Source organism: Notamacropus eugenii, chromosome 2, assembly GCF_028372415.1.
Source record: "Notamacropus eugenii isolate mMacEug1 chromosome 2, mMacEug1.pri_v2, whole genome shotgun sequence".
NCBI lineage: Eukaryota > Metazoa > Chordata > Mammalia > Diprotodontia > Macropodidae > Notamacropus > Notamacropus eugenii.
The window spans coordinates 301,529,695-301,549,361 of NC_092873.1; the positions used below are offsets into that span (position 1 = coordinate 301,529,695).

The 19,667-nt window shown below is 40.9% G+C and overlaps 1 protein-coding gene across 5 annotated transcripts in view; it reads left to right on the top strand.

Annotated features, from left to right (window-relative positions):
• Nucleotides 1-19,667, top strand: part of LOC140527559 (myomegalin-like) — a 65,654-nt gene that overhangs the window by 9,864 nt on the left and 36,123 nt on the right. For 3 of the 5 annotated variants that reach the window (XM_072644583.1, XM_072644584.1, XM_072644585.1), the window contains exons 5-9: nt 348-464; nt 2,343-2,434; nt 8,262-8,494; nt 10,212-10,662; nt 13,126-13,318. In XM_072644583.1, coding sequence (XP_072500684.1) covers nt 348-464; nt 2,343-2,434; nt 8,262-8,494; nt 10,212-10,662; nt 13,126-13,318 — 1,086 coding nt within the window. The remainder of the gene's footprint in view (nt 1-347; nt 465-2,342; nt 2,435-8,261; nt 8,495-10,211; nt 10,663-13,125; nt 13,319-19,667) is intronic. The other 2 variants (XM_072644586.1, XM_072644587.1) reach the window with 2 other exon arrangements.

The window sequence follows — 19,667 nt, forward strand, 5'->3', positions numbered from 1 at the left end:
TGTTTGGCATACAGAGGCAAAGTACTGTATTTAAGTCTGTATGGATCATAAAGAGCCATGAAATATGTCAAGTTTATTATATTTGTATATGCTTACAGATGAGACTGTTCCTATATAAAGGAAAACATGGCCACTTCTAATATTTTGAAATGATTTTTTGAAGAATGTTTTATATTATATATTTTATGTTTCATAAGAGATTTTAAAATAAAAAAGAATCCAAATAAACCATATTTCATGTTCCAGAAGTGAAATGTCCATGCAGTATGGGAAGATGCTGATGATGCTACAAGTCTCACAGGGAGTAGAGGCTGTGACAGATATAATCATTCTTTCTTCTTGGTCAGGTGAACGAGGGATGAGAAAGGAGAGCAAGGAGGTCCAGGTGGATCTCCAGGACTTGGGATATGAGACATGTGGCCGAACTGAGAACGAGGCTGAGAGAAAAGCAATCACTAGCCCTGGTAAAAAAAAAATAGAGAGAGAAGATGGAGAAAGAGATTGAAAGTGAGATTGAAAGATTGAAAGAGAGAGAGAGAGAGACAGAGAGAGACAGAGAAAGACAGAGAGAGAGAGACAGAGAGAGAGAGAGAAAGACAGAGAGAGAGAGAGAGAGAGAGAGAGAGAGAGGGAGAGAGAGAGAGAAAGAGAGAGAGAGAGTGAGAGAGAGAGAGAGAGAGAGGGAGAGATGTGTATGGTTGTGGGTATTTCCTTCCCTTCTTCCATGAAAACCAGCTTTACTGCTTGAATCCTTGGCAAAGCAGCCTTCTCCCTTCACCAATCAACTCAATAATGTGAAATGATTGTGGACAGAGGGTATTTATGGAGGTCATTGTAAGGAGAGGAAGACGGTGTGCTTCTCCTACTCTTTGTAGTTGTGGAGGTTTATGAATGTGAAATACTGCACACATACATACATATATACAGACAGAATTTTTATTTCATATGTTGCTTAGTTTTGCCAAAAGGTTTTTTCCCCTCTCAGTTATTTTTGTCAAAAGTAATGATAAAGAAGGAGGTAAGGGGGAAAATATACATTGGGAAATGTGTAAATGTATAAAAAAAGAAGATCACCATACCATTTATCTCACTAAAAGAGTGTGTACCAGTTTCATATAGTCCTATCATCATGTTTTTTTAACGCTGCCAACAAAGACATAAAATACTGAATGCCTTTATTTTTTGAGAATGAGAATAAAATAGCAGATAAAATAGTAAAACAAACATGATTGTCAGTGACTGAAATGGAAAAACCTTTTAGTCTTTGAAATATTGTAGAACTAAGCATAGGGTTTTGAACTTTCAAGAGTGCTAATCTGGTGTCAGACACTTCTGATCTGTGTGACACTGGGAAAGTCAGTTAACCCTCTTTGTCTTAGTTCCCCATCTCTCAAATGAGCTGCAAAAGGAAATGGAAAGGACTCGAATATCTTTGTCAAGAATGCTCCCAAAAAGGTCACAAAAAATTCAGTCACAACAGAAACAACTGAACCATTTTCCCATGAGATATGAGGATGGTCGAAAATATAAATCCAATGTAGGTTATGGTCGGGGAGGATGTAAGAGAGTGAGAGAGATGACATATATGAAGCATATATACTTCTTTCTGTGTCCTCAAGTGCAAATGCTTGAATGATCTTGACCTGCCCCAGTTCCTTCTTGGCTCTGGGCTTTCCTTGGGATTTTGAGCAGCCTGAGATCCTTGGAGATGGAATCTTGAAGAGCAGCTTTCACTAGGTGTCTTTGGACTGTCATTTATTCAAATGTCTGCATTCCCAAGCAAGTGGTAAAGATAGGAGAAGTTGGGTAGGTAGGTCTATATTGGAGAAATTGACATTAGCAGGCATCAAAAAGCAGTGAGTCTTCTTAGGGTCTAGTGGGTGGAAGCAGATAGGTAGGGTGTGGTCCCATTTGATTGATGGGGAAAATGAAGTTAGAGATGGAGACAATGACTGAGGTGGGAAGAAAACCCATACTTTTGTGGCTCCTGGTCAGCATCTGTGTTGACTTGCTTGCTGTAATGGTGAGTGTGTAATCATTGGAGTCCATTCAGACAAGTCGTGTTCCAAGGACAGGTCTGCTCTTTTCATGGCTTAGTAGCCCCACACCTGATATCTTGCAAGACTACCACCGACCAAACAAATCTCAAAGTTTTAGTAGAAAGGTGTGGCTTTTCATTTCTTCTTCCCTCAAGGATGTTAGTGCTGGGTGGGGCTGAGTGTTGGTGGTGGTTGGGGAAGACAGGAGACAAGAGATTGGCAACAAAAGGAATTTAGGGATCTTAACTGCTGTGTAGAGAAACACCATGTGGGGAGTTACTTTTCTAGTTTCCTTTCTTCCAGGCACAGCTGTGGATGAGAACACCAAAGATGCTAGCACTGAGTCCACTGATAGTGTTGAAGAAGCGGTGTCACACAGCAATAACCAGGAGCAAGTAAGTCAGAACCAGGTCCTAGGGAACCCTGGGGGGAGCTACACTACACTTTGGGGGTCTGATAGTCCCCTGTGGCTGCTGGCAAAACAGCATTGGACCTATGGATTGGAACATTTCGCCAGTATTTTCCCTCTCCTTTTATCCTGTTTAAAAAATTTATTCTCCCCCACTTACCTCTCCCTTCTCCACCCCTCCTCTCTGCACCAGTTGCTTCAAGAATTCTCTTGCTTTTTACAGGGCTTCTCTCTCTTCTTATCTCTCTTCCCTCCCTTTGGCCTCCTCTCCCAGAAGGGCATCTTCAAGGGGACTCAAGCAGAACGCTGACTGCTTCCTCAAGAGGTGCTCTGTAGGCAGCTCTGGGAGGCTACCTATTCAGTGGAATCTGACAGAATGATTACTGACCAACCAGCATCACCTGGCCAGTAGATACTAAGGCAGTAGCATGGCTGGAGGGCTAGAACTTGCTTCCTATCTTGTGGCAAATGCAGACTCATCTCTGTCCACAGGAGTGCCCTATTTGCAAACATGTGCCTTAGGTCTATATTTCATGGGATTGAGAATAAATGCCACATGCCAACCAAGGATCTAGGCCAAAGACAGTCTGACCACCAGAGGAAGGGCACTTTCTTTCTTCCCCAATTCCACACACATTGGTATTATCCAAGGTAATTGATGCAGGTTTTTAGAGTCAGAGCATATGTATTGAAGTCTGTTGCATCCCCCAGACAGTGACTGAATTCCTCATACCCTGGAAATTCAGGAGAAAAGGTAGCTGTAATGGGGAGAAGATGGTGGCTTCCTGGAGTAGCTTCATTTCATGGATGTAATCTACCCTCTTTCTAAGTCTGACCCCTTAAGTGGCTAATTTCATGTATGTTGCGTTTGGAGGTGGCCTCCTAGTAGATGAGTAGAAGACTCCCAGTGAGTCTTCTTCACCTTACCCCATGATCCTCTTTCTGTTGCTTGCTTATATCAATCTTGATTCTCGTTGAACTCATAGGTGAAATTCCCTCCTCCTGGAACATGAAATGCCTCTGTTGAACCCTCCATATACTAACCCAGGTTTCTGTCTTCCACTATGCCTACTGAGACTGGTCCTCCTACTTATTTCTAGTTGTCTCTTTCAGTCCTGGGCTAGGGGGCCCTACCAAATAAGTGAGAATGACTGTGAAGTGCATCATGGCAAGGACTGTGGCTATTATCAGTCTTAGAATTTATAGGAAATGAGGTTGGAAGGGGAGAGACACTGATGATCTAAATCAACCCCTGGTAGGGGAGCTGGCCCAAGGTTTAGCAGACCTTAGAATCCTTCATTGGAGCTTCATCCTTGGGGAGCCAATATGTAGATCATTTCCTCTAGTGTTCCTCCCTCTAATATAGATAGTGCTCTGACACACTTTGAGAAAGTTACTCTAAGCTCACAGGAAACTGCTCTTCCCTTCTTCTTTACATTGTGTATCTTCCTCCTCTTCACCACTTCCCCACCCACCCAAGAATCTACCACACTCCTGGGTAGATTAGGAAGTATTTATTAAATGATTGCTTAGGTCAGAGTCAGATGAATTAGATTGAAAAGTGATCTAAGGAAGGACCAGGTGGGCTTCTTAATGAAGATCCTCATAAACTGCTGTTATCCCATCATGTTGCTGACTTCACATGAAACTCAGTGTGTATAGCAAGAACCCAGCGATTATGAACCTTTGTAAACTCTCTTTGAGACCCTGTGGTCTGCAAGGTGTGATTTTGCTTGCTGGCAATGCAATGAAAGCTTGTTTTGACTTAAGCTGAAGGTGTCATAATGCTCCAACATGTGTTCATTTGCCTCTAGGGAAATAAGCATTGGACCCTGGGCATACAACATGCTTTTTTTTTTTTTTTTTGATTGATTGCAGCCCTGGATGATGGACTGGATACATGCTTCCATAACCTCTTAAGTTCTCTCTAACATTCCATTAAGACACTTGACTTTTTGGTGCCCTATCAAGCTACCCACTTCTCACAGCTTCCGGGATGCTGCATCTGTGGAGGTTCATTTGTTCCTATTTTGTCAGAGTGCTTCCTCTTCACCCATGGGTTCAAGACCTATTAGGTAGTTGAATAGTTTTACACTGGTGTCTGAGTACTACCTCCATAGATCACCTCATCAAATAGAACTTGGGAGTACAACAAAGACAATTTCCTTGGCCTGAAGAAGTGATCTATTGATATGATACTGTATTCAAGATTCAAAGAGAAGGCAAAGTCAAAAGTTCCTAAGAAAAAGAGAAAATAATTGATGAACGCAAACTTATTAATACAAATAGATCTTTCATTAGGAAACATCCAAATTGAAAGCCCTGAGTAACAAAGTCCTGAAAGTTCATATGAAAATAAAATATACTCTGCTAGGCAATGGAAGAAGAAACTAGAACTCCATGGATATCAAAAGGCATTGGGAAAGTTACAAAACCTGAGTTAAAGGAGAAAAAATAATTGAGTATAAAGACATTGCCTGATCCTAGGACAATGATTAAAAATAGGAAGGAGGTATAATTAGCAAGACACAAAAAGAGAGCTTCCTAAATACATACATGCATTTTAAAAAGAGGGGAATAAGATAGTCCTCCCTCCTATCTTGCCCAGATGATAGTCACAATTGTTAGCATATTCACATTGATTATGTCAAAAACATATCCCATATGGGAATCCTGACTAATAAAAGGGCAGATAAAGATCATCTTGTCCACTATTTAGCTGAAGTATGAATTCTCTCTAATATATCCTACCAAAGTGGTCACTTAGCCTTCCCGGGAGGATCCCCTAGTCATTGGAAAATCAATACCTCCTACAGCTACTCCTGTCATTTTGCCCTAATTCTGATGGATTTGTTCCTTACTTTGAGGCCAAATGTATCTTCCTGTGCCTTCTGCCCATTGATTCTAGCTCTCCCATATGGGGTGACGAGAAGGTGTAATCTTTCTCTCAAACTCCACCTGTTCAAATAGTTGAAGACAGCATGTTTTCTTCCACCTGTACCCCATTATTCACTGCTTTCAAGTTTTCTCTTTTCCAGACTAAATAGACCTAGCTCTCTTATCCATTCTTCAGTGTGTGCCTCCACAGACAGATACTCTCACTACCCTAGTCGTCCTCCTCTGGAATTACTCTGTCTTGTCAATTTCTTTCTCAAATATAAACCCTAGAACTGAGCCCAGCATTGTAACTGTCTATATGGGAAAAGAACAAGCACACAAAAGACTATTGACTCCCCCAGTCTGGATGATGGAAATATCAGAATGCTTGGAGGACAGGCTGGAAGTGTTATAGTTCCATGTTAGGACATGTTGAATGTCAGATGCCTTTGGAATACTCTAGCAGCCATATGTCCAGGAGGCAGTTAGACATGAGATAGTGGAACTCAGGACACAGGTGAAGACAGGATCAAGAGAAGTTGGAATCATTTAGACGAAGACGAAAATTGAACTTCGTAGAGCTGATTAGGAAAGTGTAGAGAAAGGAAGAGAAAGTCCAGTTCAGAGCACTGGGGCCTAAGTCCAAACTTAGTGCACATAGAATGGATGATGATTGCACAAAAGAACTAAGAGGAGTCATCATCAGGCAGGAGTAACAAGAGAGCAGGGTGCTGGTTGAACTGGAAAAGTAGGGAGGAGGACACGCTATTCTTCAGTGTCAGATCCCGTCCAGCATTTTTCAAGGATAAATCCTTTTTTCAAACCAAAAGAACAACCTCACAGATACCCAGTATCTTGGAAGAGATCCTTTTCATTCACATGGTAAAGTCAGGAGACAAAGAGCATGGGATTTCAAAGAGAGTGAAGTAGAGACAATGAGTAGTGAGTATTTTTTGAAGGAAGAAGGCTGTGAACAGGAGAAGAGATATAGAATGAGATCTTGAGTGTTTGGCAGATCCCGCCTATTTTACTTGATCAACCCCAAAACACTCTGTAACTTATGCTTTCACATAATTGATTCCAAAAGCACATACAGTGTAGGGTGCAGGTTAAAGGAAGACAGAGGATTTAGTCTATTGCTCCTGATTTCATGCCCAGCACTTTCCATGACATCACAGGTCACATCTCCAGGAGGAGTAGAAATGTTGTCAATCTGCCAAGGGTAACCAAGAGCCAGCCTGGGCCCATAAGGATTGTTAAATTTTCTGGATGAGCATCTACACCTTGGAAATTAGCAAACGGTATACCCCAGGCCTTGATATGTTATTTGATTGTCTCAGTCATTAAGAGTAATTCAAGGTCCTTGGAAGAAAAGACCAGGGGATTAGGGTTTTTCAGACTGGAAAGCCTGAAGGCAGATGTTCACAGATCTACAACTACAAGGGACCTTGAAGTTGAACACATCATTTTTTTATAGAGTTGACTGATGCTAGGTGTTGCCATAGTGCATAGAGTGCTGGGCCTCTAGTCAAGCACACTCCTTTTCTTGAGTTCATATCTGGCTTCAGACACTTGATAGATGTGTGACCTTGGGCAAGTGCTTAGTCTGGCTTTACCTCAGTTCCTCATCTGTAAAATGAGCTTACAATCGGTGTGACCTTGTAAAAGTCACTTAATTTGGTTTGTATCAGTTTCCTCATCAGAGAAATGAGCTCAGGAAGGAAAAGGAAAAACAATTCAGTATCATTACCAAGAAAAACCTTCAATGGGATCATTATGAGGTGGATGAGACTCAAAATGATTGAACAACAAAAACATAGAATTGAAATCAATCAACCAATAAGGCTCTAGTCCATGTACCTCATATTGTAATAGGCACAGAAAACAATAAGAGGAGAGTTTCCTCATAAGACTTACTTTATCTCAAAGTAACCTGTGTGTGTACATACAAACATGTATATAACTATATGTATCTATACACACACATACATATGTATGTGTATGTATATGTGTGTGATATAGGAGTCCACATATATAGATGTCCATATATAGATATCAATAATATGTATAGATTTCCACATATACACACTTATATGTACACATACACACTATATATACATATATATATATATATATGGAGAGAGAGAGAGAGAGAGGGAGAGGGAGAGAGAGAGAGAGTTGCACACATACAAAATAAATAGAAGATGTTTGGAGTGGGGGAGGACCTAGCAGCTGGGGACATAAGGGAGGACCTCCTGTAGTAAACAGCCCTTGAGCTGATCTTTGAATGAATTGAAATCAAATGGAAGACTCTAAGATGTGGAGATGAGGAGAAAGTGAATTCTAGGCCTGGGACACAGCCATGTGTCTTTCCCAGATACTTTAAGAAGAGGACACTAACTGTGTGCCCTAGGCAGTTTAGGGTTCAACTCCAGTCACCTGCCTGAAGTGACAGGGGTTGCTATGATTCTGTTCAATTAAACATTCTGATTCTGTGACTTGTGTGACTTTAGTTCATTCCTCTGCTTTTATTCTGTCCCCAAGAGCTTGTTGTCATTTCTGCTTGAACAGTCCATGGTTTCCCTTGTGTACCAGTGATATACTAGCAGTACTGTTGCTCTTCACTGTCTTGTCTGGAAGCCACTCTAGGTGGACTTCCAAGCAGTAGGAACAAGAGAATCGTAGCGTCCTCACACCTCAGAGGTATAAATGAGAGAGACGCAGTTTCTGGTATGCCCATCCCCTGTCTTGAAAGGTCTATTCACTGCCCTTGTGTGATGGCATTTCTATGGGCCAGCAAAGCACTTTGGAAAGAGAGAAAGGTCATGGGGTCTGACTACTTCTTTCTGCTTGGTGGTCTTCATTGTTAACCCCTTGGTTTGTGAATACTCTCTTATTGGGTGACCTAACCAATTGAAAACTTGGTTTTTTTTCAGTACATCAAAGAGGCTTTAGAGAGCAGCATGGCAACCCAGGATACCCAACATTCCAATCTAACTCCTCCTCCCCCAACACGAGGAGACAAAATCCATGACCCTGAGGAGGAACTGTTTTGCCCTGAGGCAGAGATCCATCAGCTCCTGGAACAGAAGAGAAAAGTTGAAGGGGAACTGAAGGATCTGAAAGCCCAACTTGAGGAAGCAGGATTCTCCTCTGTTTCCCATATCAGGTCAGAAATAGGCACCTGGCAAAGAGGAATTCTTCCAGGTGAGAGCTATGATACCCAAGAGGCTTGCTCTGACCCAGCTGGGAGAGGCACTGGGCTACATGCAGGGGGGGGCATTGGTCTTGGCTCTTGGGAAACCTAGATTCAAGGAGGGAGGGAACAAATATTTGATAAGCACCTACTCTGTGCCAGTCACTATGCAAAGTGCTTAACAAATTTTAAATTTTATCTCATTTGATCCTCACAACAATGCTGGGCCATTTAATAGTTGAGAAAACAGTGGCAGACAAAGGTTAATATTATTTTCTACAGTTGGGATCAAAGCCTAGTTATGGAATAAAGATAGGGATGTGATAGTCAGTAGACTACTAGACTTGGAGTCCTAGACTCAGAAACTTAGAGGTGGAAGGGATCTTAGAGGTCCTCCAGTCCAGCCCTCTCATTTTACAGATGAGAAAACTGAAGCAGGGAAAAGCTGAGTGACTTGCCCAGGGTCATATACGTACTAAGTGCCTGAGAAGGGCTTTGAATCCTGGTCTTACTGTTTTCAATCTAATGCCCTAGCCATTAAGTCATAAAACGACTTGTATATTATGATACTGATACATATACCATGGTGTGTAATGGAGAGAGAGCTGGCTACACCTGGCTTTGAGCCCCAACTCTTCCATTTCCTGATTGTATGACTCTGGGAAAGTCGCTTGGCTTCTAAGAGTTCCTGACCATTCTCTTAAGAATGTAATTTGCATACAAGTTGGTGATCCAAATGAAGAGAGATGACCTGGATTTAAGCAGCAATTCTAACATACAATGGCTGTGTGACCCAAGTCAAACTCAGGACCTTAGGAAACTCTCTAAGAGTATAAGGTCTAGAAGAGGTGACAACGCATATTGCTGGAGAAAATTTTCTCACTGTGGAGTTCCCTATTCCAATGAAATCAGAGATCGACTCCCTGTGTTCTCCTCTTCTCTGTGTGTCTGTCTGTCACTGTCTCTGTCTTTCCTCCTGTATCAGTCTAGTAAATCTGTCTACCTGTCAGACAAACGGGGAGAGACAGAAAGACAGAGACAGAGACAGAGAGACGGAGAAAGAGACAGAGACAGAGACACAGAGACACAGAGAGAAGACTCCAAATAGTAGAGAATGTAAAGTCCAAATCCTTTTGCTCTTCATCACTGCCTTGGTAAAGTGTTGGTTAGAAGAGAACAACAATAACTTAGTAAAAATGTGGTTTCTTTGGAATGCCCTGTGAATATGATTGTGACTTATCCTCCCTCATCTCAATCATCATCTTCTGAGAGTTTCCACATGTGTCTGAATAAAAAATCTCCTAAAACGCATGGGAACTAATTTATCCCACGCAAAAATATTCTTGGTTTTTGTCCCACAAAAGAAATTAGAGATTTATTTGCAAGAGTTCAGATGTTCCTCACCCCTCAGAACTGAGATCCATTCTTTCCCATAGTGGGAAAAAGCCTGAATCAAGAGTCAGAAGTCTTGATAGTCTAGTCCTGGCTCTGCCATTCACTGTTAGTGGACCTCTCTCTGCCTTGTTTTTCTCTTCCATGCAATAGCAAAGTCATTTTCCACCCTTTCCAAAATAAAACTTCTAATTCATTGAAAGCCTATAGTCACATAATGAAGTTCATCAAGGAGGCCATCAGGAATGTTGTTGTGGTACTGAGCCTGGTGCCCTGTGTCTGTTTGTGCATCCTGTAGGAACACCTTGCTGAGTCTGTACATGGAGAATGCAGAGCTGAAGGAGCAGATGGGAGAAGCAATGTCTGAAGGCTGGGAAATGGAAGAAGACAAGGAGAAGGAGGAAGAATGGTGGGTGGAGGATGCCAGAGAGGCTTTGAAAGAAGACGGCCAATGTGCTGAGGTCAGAAAGGTGCAGAGGAAGCTCCAGAATGCCAATAGCATGATCAGCCTCCTCAGGGAGCAGCTGGCCCTGAACAGCCAAGAAGGGGGCAAGGAGCTGAATGCACAGCTTATTATTGGCCTGGCCAAAGAGATTGACCGTCTGAAGACTGAAGTCGTTTGGAGTCCTAGGGATCCCTCGGCTCTAGGACAGCAGCTTCAAGACAGGGGGTCCAAAGGGCTGTATTCTGGACACCAGATCACTGATGTTGTGTCTGTCGTTGATGTCAAATGCAAGGATGACCAGCATGTGAGTCTAGGTTTCCAGGAGAGAAACCTGAATGTGGAGACATTCTATCTGTCTTTAACTTGGTGGGGAAGCCAGGGGAAGTAGGATGTAGGAGGTAGGAGGTAGGGCTCCCTAGAGCCTCCAAAGCTTAAAGTTTAGTACTTCATCATCATTCCATTCTCTTCTGGGAACCACCCTCCCACTCCCCACTATTTGCCCAGGGAAACAGTGGGGATGCTTCCCTCTGGTTTGCCCCAAGTCTGACTTTCAGATCAAAATAGGGGTGTCTCCATGTTGTTAATCAGAGAATCTCAGTTAGAAGGGACCTTAGAGTTCATTTAGCTCAAGCCCTTATCTAATCCATGATACATACTTAGTCTTAATGTTTTTTTCTCACGTGACCTAAAACAACAAAGGATAGAATAGGGGCCCTGGAGTTGTCTTGTTGAGTTCCAATCCAGCCCCAGACACTTACTAGCAGTGTGACCTTGATCAAGCAAGCCACTTCAACCTGTTTGCCTCACTTTCCTCATCTTTCCAATGAGCTAGAAAAGGAATTGTGCAAACCACATCAATATCTTTGCTAAGAAAATCCCAAAGGGGATAACAGAGTCAGACATGACTGAAAGATGACCCAAGAACAAAAACCTATTTAGTCTGGAGAAGAGGAAGAGCCAAAGAAGACATGAGAGCTCTCCTTCACTTTTGAAGGCATTGTTGTATGGAAGTGAGATGAGGTTTGTTCTCTTTGAACTCAGAGGGAAAATCCAGGAGCCGGTTAGAAGTAGGGAAGTGGCAAATTTAGGCTCAGTAATAAAGAAAATCTTTCTAATTAGAGCTGTCCAAAGGTTGAACAAGGTGGATGGGTTCCCAGACCTTTGTGGTGGGCCTAGGGCTGTCTTCAAGAAGTGGTCAGATGACTACTTTGTTTGGTATGTTAGAGTGGGGAACCTTGGTGTGTATGATTTGGACAAAATGGGTAGTGATATCCCTTCTAAATTGCAAAGTTTGTGATTCTGTTCTCTTTTCTTCACAACTCTGACACTTGTCCACTTAACCATTTTGGTAATGGGGAATTTGGCTACCTTCTAAGGTATGCATACCATCTCCTTTTAGTATTAAGAAGTAGGTGAGTGGCTCCTCTAGGCAGGCAGACTGTAGCAAGTATAATACACAATTGCCATGAGTCTAGATAATACTTCTGATTATATGTTAGCACTCTGCCCACTACCCACATTTGCAGGTCTCCTGACTGTTCCTTGCTCACTGATTTTGTGGAAAATATAAATATTGTCTACTTTTTTGCATAACTATTTATACAATCTCTCCCTACTGTAGCATTTCACTCTGAGGGGTGGGGTGGGGTGGAAATGAGTAGGAATGATGGAGTAGTAGTTCCTAGGCTCATTATAGGATGATAATAATAATGACAGCCAACATTTATATGGTACCTTCTATGGGTCAGGCACTGTGCTAAGTTTGTCAGTCACCAGTCATGTCTGATTTTTCATGTCCCCGTGCACCACACCACCAAAGATGCATTTCTATCCCCTACTCTCTTCCAAAGTCTGTCCATTTTCATGGTCAGTGTTTCCATGGCACTATCCATCTCATCATCTGCCATGCAGTTTTCCTTTTGCCTTCCATCTTCCCCAAACTCAGGGTCTTTTCCAGTGAGTCCCACCCTCTCATTATGTGGCCAAATTTTTAAGCTTCACTGTTGGACTTTCCAGTGATGGCCTGAATTAATTAATTTAATTATTGACTGATTTGATCTCCTTGCTGTCTAAAGGACTCTGAAAAGTTTTCTCCAGCACCACAGTTGAAAAGCATCAATTCTGCAGATTTCAGCTTTCCATAGTAGTTCAACTGTAACAGCTGTTTGTTACTACTGGAAAAAACACAGCTTTGTGTTTTCTCCACAGCATATGGACCTCAGTCACCAAGTTGATATCATTGCTTATTAGTTTGTTGTCCAGATTTTCTAAGTGTTTTACATTTACTATCTCATTTGCCCCTCATAACAACTCTGGGAGGTAGGTAATATTATTATTATCCCCACTTTACAGATAAGGAAAGTGAGGCAAGCAGAAGTGAAGTGACTTGTCCTGACTCACACAGACAATAAATGTGTAAGTCTGCATTTGAACTCAGGTCTTTTTGACTTCAAACCCAATGATCTATCTACTTGGCTACAATAATGAATAGCTATCCAGTCTGTATTTGAAAACCAGTTTTAGGGAGCACACTACTACCCCAGGCACTCTACTCCATTTTTGTACAGATATACTTATTTATAAGCTTTTACTGTACCTTAAACCTAAATTTGCCATGTGTTATCACTCTTCCACATCACCAAATACCATTCCAGTCCTTGAAGATGCTGATTAGACACCTGCCCAGTCTCTTCTGTTTCCCAGGCCTAATCACCATTCTTCTGTTGAATCTCTTTATTGACTAACTCTCCCTTTCTGACTCTCTCAGGTGAACAGCCAAGGGCTGCTCAGTAGCAACGTGTCACTAGAACAATCTCCTCTGCAGGGGTCAACTCACCATCTCCGCTCCCACTTGGAACGCTGTAAACAAGGCTACCAAGATCTCCAGGAGAAATTGCTAGTGTCTGAAGCTACAGTCCTAATGCAGGCCAGCCAGCTAGAGCAATACCAAGCCTTGTTTCGTAAGTCCTGGCTTCAAAGCTGTCAGACTGATGAAGTGGGCATTACTTTAGGTGTTAGTAAGATTGCTTAGCTTTTCTGAAGAGCTCAGGATACATTATAGTTGTTTCTGAATTGAATTATTTTGTTGTCAGTGTTTGACAATCACTTCCACATATCTTACATTGTTTTCCACTGCCTCCCTGAGACAGCATACAGTCTTCTATAGGGTCTCCACATACATTCCTATTAAATGCATGATGTATAGAAGAATTGAAATGAATGCGGGCAACCATAAAGCAGAACAAAATGAAACATAATCAAAAGAAATGATCTCTTTCTATCTGCCATGAAATTCCATAGTTTTTTTTCTCTGGATGTGGAAGGTGTTTTGCCTCAAGGGTCCATTGAAAATTTTTGTTTCCTTTTCATTTTGTGATTTTTTATTATTTAATTTGTTTTCAGTGTTCTACAATCACTTCCTTTTATCTTAGATTTTTCCCATCCCTTCCCCCTTTCCCCACTACCCTCCACTCCTTCCCTGAGATGGCATCAAGTTTAATATAGGTTCTACTCAGACATTCCTGTTGAATACATTTTCACCTTAGTTATGTTGCATAGATGAATTAAAATGAATGGGAGAAATCCTAAAACAAAAATTAAAGCATAATGGAAAAGAAAATGATCTGCTTGATTCTGTGATCGATTTCCATAGTTCCTTCCCTGGATTTGAAAGGTATTTTGCCTTAAGAGATCATTGGGAATTATTTAAGTCCTTGCAATGCAATGAAGAACTAAGTCTACCAGAAAAATTCCTTGAGCATTGTGGTTGATGCAATGTACAAAGTTCTCCTGGTTCTCCTCTTTTTACTCTGCATCAGTTCATAGAAGTCTGTCCAGGCTTTTCTGAAGTCTTACTATTCATCTTTTCTCATACCACAATAGTATTCCATTATATTCTTATACCACTCCTTGCTCAGTCATTCCCCAATTTCCTTGATTTCCAGTTTTTTGCACCACAAAGAGAGCTGCTAGAAATATATATCTACATGTAGGACCCCTTCCCATTTCTAGGATTTCTTTGGGACAGACTCCCAAAAGCGATATTGGTGGGTCAAGGGACAGGCACATTTTGTAGCCCTCTGGGCATAGTTTCAAATTACTCTCTAGAATCATTGGATCAGCTCACAGCTCCAAAAACAATGAATTAGTGGTCCAACTCTCCCACATCTACTCCAATATTTATCATCTTTCTACTTTGTCATGTTAGTCAAGCTGATAGGTTTGATGTGGTACCTCAGAACGGTTTTGATTTCATCTCTCAAAGCAATAGTGATTAGGGAGCATTTTTTCATGTGATTAAAGACAGCTTAAATTTCTTCCCATGAAAATTCCCTCTTTAAAACCTTTGACCATTTATCAATTGGGGAATGCCTTGTATTCTTATACATTTGACTCACTTCTCTATATGTTTTAGAAATGAGGCCCTTATCACAGACTTTTGTTGCAAAAAGCCTTTCCCAGTTTTCTGCTTTCCTCCTAATCTTTGTTGCATTGTGTTTGTTTTTACAAAAACTTTTCCATTTAACATAATCAAAATTGTCCACTTTGGACTTCCTAATGTCATTTATCTCTTGTTGGGTCATAAATTTCTCCAGAAGTATGACAAATACACTGTTCCTTGCTCCTGTAATGTGTTTATAGTATCAGTCTTTATACCTAGATCAGGTATCCATTTGGACTTTATTCTTGTGGACAGTTTCAGGCATTGATCTATACCCACTTTCCTCCACACTGTTATCTAGTTTTACCATCAATTTTTGTCAAACAGTGTGTTCTTATCTTTGGTGTGTCAAACAGTAGATTGCTATATTCGTTACCTTCTCTGTCCTGAGTACCCAACTTATTCCACTGGTCTACCCCTCTATTTGTTAGCCAGTACCAAGTGGTTTTGATGATTGCTGCTTTATAATACAGTTGGAGATCTATTAGGGCTAGGCTACATTCTCTAACATTTTTTTTCATGAGTTCCCTTGATATTCTGCACCTTTTATTCTTCCAGAAAAATTTTGATATTATTATTTTTTCTAGCTCTCTTTGTTGTGTCCCAAAACTGGAAATCAAGGGGATGCCCATCAGTTGGGGAATGGCTTCATCCATGCAAAATGACTATGGTGAAAATGCATTTCATAGGAATGTATGTGTAGAGCCTATATAAAATTGCATGCCGTTTTAGGGATAGAGTGGGGAGGTAGGGGAGAAGAAGGGAGGGGGAGGGGCAAAAATCTAAGATAGAAGTGATTGTAGATCACTGAAAACAAACAAAATAAGAAAGTAATAAAAAAGAAGATATTCAAATCTGCAATAACAAAAAGAAAATAATTCTCTGATACTTTGATTGGTATGGCACTGAATAAGTAAATTAATTTAGGTAGATTTCTCATTTATATTGTATGAGCTCGGCCCACCCATGAGCAACTGATATTTTTGCACTTAGTTGGTGAAGTGTTTTGTAATTGTGGTTATCTAGTCCTTCATCTTGTTTTGGCAGCTAGACTCCCAGATACTTTCTAGTGTCTACCATAGTTTTAAACGAGATTTCTTTATCTATCTCTAGCTGTTGTGCTTTTGCTGGAGGATGTCTCCTTATTGTCACTCTCTTGAATGAAATTATTGATTGTTTCTGTAATTTGGAGTTTAACCCACTAGGAGTAGAGTATTTAGTTTCCAGTGAGTTTCGGGTTTATATTTCCATGGCCATTGATTACATCTAATTTTTATCGCATTATGATCTGAGAAGGATGCATTGATTATCTCTACCTTTCTACACTGGATTTTGAAGTTTCTCTTCCCTAGTACCTTGTCCCTTTTTGTATATGTGCCATGTCCTGCTGAGAAAAAGGTATATTCTTTTCTATCTCCATTCAGTGTTCTCCAGAGATCTATCATATCTACCTTATCCAGAGTTTTATTCACTTCCTTAGCTTCTTTCTTATTTATTTTGAAGTTTGATTGACCAAGTAGAGAGAGTGGGAGGTTGAGGTCCCCCACTATAGTTTTGCTGTTCATTTCTTCCTGTAAGTCATCTAACTTCTCCTCTAAGAATTTGGAGGCTATACCACTTGAAGCATATATGTATAGTAATGAAATTCTTTCATTGTCTATGGTGCCTTTCCCCAGGATATACTTACCTTCCTTATGTCTTTTGTCTAGATCTATTTCTGCTCTTGCTTATTCTGAGATTAGCATTGCTACCCCTGCTTTTTTCTTCATCAGCTGAAGCACAAAATATTCTGTTCCATCCTTTTACAATTACCCTATGTGTATGTCCCCTTTTCAAATATATTTCTTGTAAACAACATATTGTTGGATCATGGTTTTTAATCCATTCTATCTCTTTCCATGTCATGGGAGAGATCGTCCCATTCACATTCAGAGTTATGATTACTATGTGTGTTTCCCTGCAATTCCTTTCCCCTTGTTTATGCTTTTATTTCTCCCTTCTCCGTTCCCCTGCATGAAACAGTTTTAATTTTTGACCACTGCATCCCTCAGTCTTCCCTCCTTTCTTTCAGCCTCTCTCTCTTTTAATCCCCTTTTCCCTTCCTACTTCTTCCCTCTCTTTTTGCCTCCCCTCCTTTTTCTTTCCAGCTTCACCTCTTGCTTCCTCTGGAGCTAACTGCATTTCTTTACCTAACTGAGTTTGTTGTACCCTACTTGAATCCATTCAGATGAGAATACCTCTCAAACAATGCTTATCTCCCTCCCCTCTTTCCCTCTACTGTAATATATTTTTGTGCCTCTTCCTGTGATGGAATTTATTTTTTTCTGCCTCCTCCTTTTCACATCTCCCATTAGAATCCCTTTGCACCCTTGAATCACATTTGTTATCATCAGATCTTTTCATTTATACCCACCCCCTCTATCTATGTATATCTCTTTTATATTTCATAATAAATGTACAATTCTCAAGATTAACAAGTATCATTTTCCCTTATATGGATGTAAACAGATTGCCCATTTTGAGTAACAAGATTTTTTTTCCCCATTTACCTCTTTAGGCCTCCTTTGAGACCTGCTTTTGAAGACTGAATTTTCTGTTGAGTTCTAGCCTTTTCATCAGGAAGGTCTGGAAATCCCCTATTTCATGGAATGTCTATCTCCTTGCCTGAAATGTTATGCCCAAGTTTGGTGGGTCATTAATCCTTGGTTGTAGTGCCAGCTCCTTTGCCTTATGGAATATCATAAACCAGTTCTTTCGATCTTCTATTGTAGTACCTTCAAAGTCTTGTGTGATCCTGACTGTACTTCCTCAGTATTGGAATTCTTCCTTTCTAGCTGTCTAGAGTATTTTCTCTTTCACTTGATACTTTGGAATTTGGCAACGATATTCCTTTTTTTATGTTTGGGGTCACTTTTAGGAGGGGAATGGTGGATTCATTTGATATCTCTTTTGTCCTCTGGATCTAGGACTTCTGAGCACTTTTCCTTGATGATTTCTTGAATGATATTGTCCAGGCTCTTTTCTTCCTCATGACTTTCTCGTAGGCGAATAATCCTTAGATTTTTCTCTGCTGGATCTATTTTCCAGGTCAGCTGTTATTTCTATTAGACATTTTACATTTTCTTCTATGTTTTCTTTCTTTAGATTCTGTTTGACTGATTCTCTATGCCTCTTATTGTCATCAGCTTCCACTTGCCCAATTGCAATTTTCATCAAATCATTTTCTTCAGTTAATTTTTCCATGTCCTTTTCCATCTGTCCAATTATTCCTTTGAAGTAGTTGTTTTCTCCAAATAGATCTTATACTTCCATTTCCATGTGTCCAGTTGTCCTTTTAATTTTTTCTGTGATTTCTTTTTTCATATTTTTATAGTCATTGTTCAGGTTCTCTTCTGTTTGTCTAAACTGACTTTTCAAATCCTTGCTGGGTTCTTCCAAAAAGGATGTTTGTGCTATACACCAGTTCATATTTCCTTCTGAAGTGTCAGATGGGAGTACAGTCTCAGTGATGACCTCACTGGTATTTGTGTTTTGGTCCTTGTCCCCATAGAAAGATTCTATGGTCTTTTTACCTTGTTTCATGCTCATGATAATCACCCTTTTCCTGGCTTTTAAAGTAGATCACTGCATCTTAGGCACAAGGGACTCTATCCCACAGTTCCTGTGCCTAGAATGTGAGGTTTTGTTTGTTGTGGCCTCTAGTTCTTTCAACTGGAAGCTAAAATACTCCAGGTTAGCTGGTGCTGAGCTGGCTGGGCTTGGAAAGCAGACACCAGAAGAGGTCTTTTTGGTCTTCTCCACAGTTACCATGGAGCTAGCTGGTTGAGTGTTGAGCAGGGGTGGCCTGGCCACAGGAGATCTCTGCTGAGCTAGAGCATAGGCAATGTCCATGGTTGGTGATGCTGACTGTGCTAGTGTCTTCCTGTTTACCCTAGGGTGCTGTGGCATGCCTTGGGTCCTGGGGTAGACAGTTGTTGGGCTCACACCACTGGGGCTCAGGATCTTCTCCAGATTTGCTGAGGTGGGGCTGTCTGGGACATCTCTGCTCCTCCACTGGTCCCCATCAGCCACGGTAAAAGGGACTCTCCTTTGCAATCTTCCTTGACTCATGGGCTATGAGTATGTTTACACATTCTGCTGCTCCCACTCTACCAGGGTTTTTCAGAGGCAGATTTTTTCTGGGATTGTCAAGGTCAACAAGGGGAGGGAGATAGCAATTACTGATCACTCTGCCATCTTGGGTCTTGGAACTGGAAATCCTTTATAGGTATTTTAAAAATTCTTTTTGATGAATTCTGTCTGTCCCACATTTCTGGCAAAGAGGATAGGGTATTTTTGACCTCCATGTACAGATGGGAAACTTGAGGCTCATGGATGTGAAGCAACTCGATCTAGTTTGCATTCTTAAAGGGAACTGGAGCTTAATCCAGATTTTGAGATTTCTGATAAAATCCCTAGGTCATTCTGCCTCTGTAATGGCCGGCTAACCAACTCCTCTTTATCCACGCACAACAAATCTATTGTCTTTTGCAAACTAATGTCATGACTGCTGGTCACCCATCCTCACAGCTAAAACTTAAAACAAGTGTCTTAATGATATATGGATGTAAGCAGAATTAGCCATTAACACAGGGCTCATTAATGTCACAACTTCCATGGTTACAGCATGTTTTTTAATATATTTACCATCTTCTTTTAATCTGATGGCAACTTCATGTGGTACAGAGTGTAAGGTGGTAGGAAGACCCATTTTTCAGATGGGGAAACTCAGAGCAGCAAAGTGACTTCCCTGCTGTTATACACAAGTAGTAAATGGCACAGATGTCCCTCAGCTCTTCCAAGTTCAAGCATAGCATTACTTCCCCTTG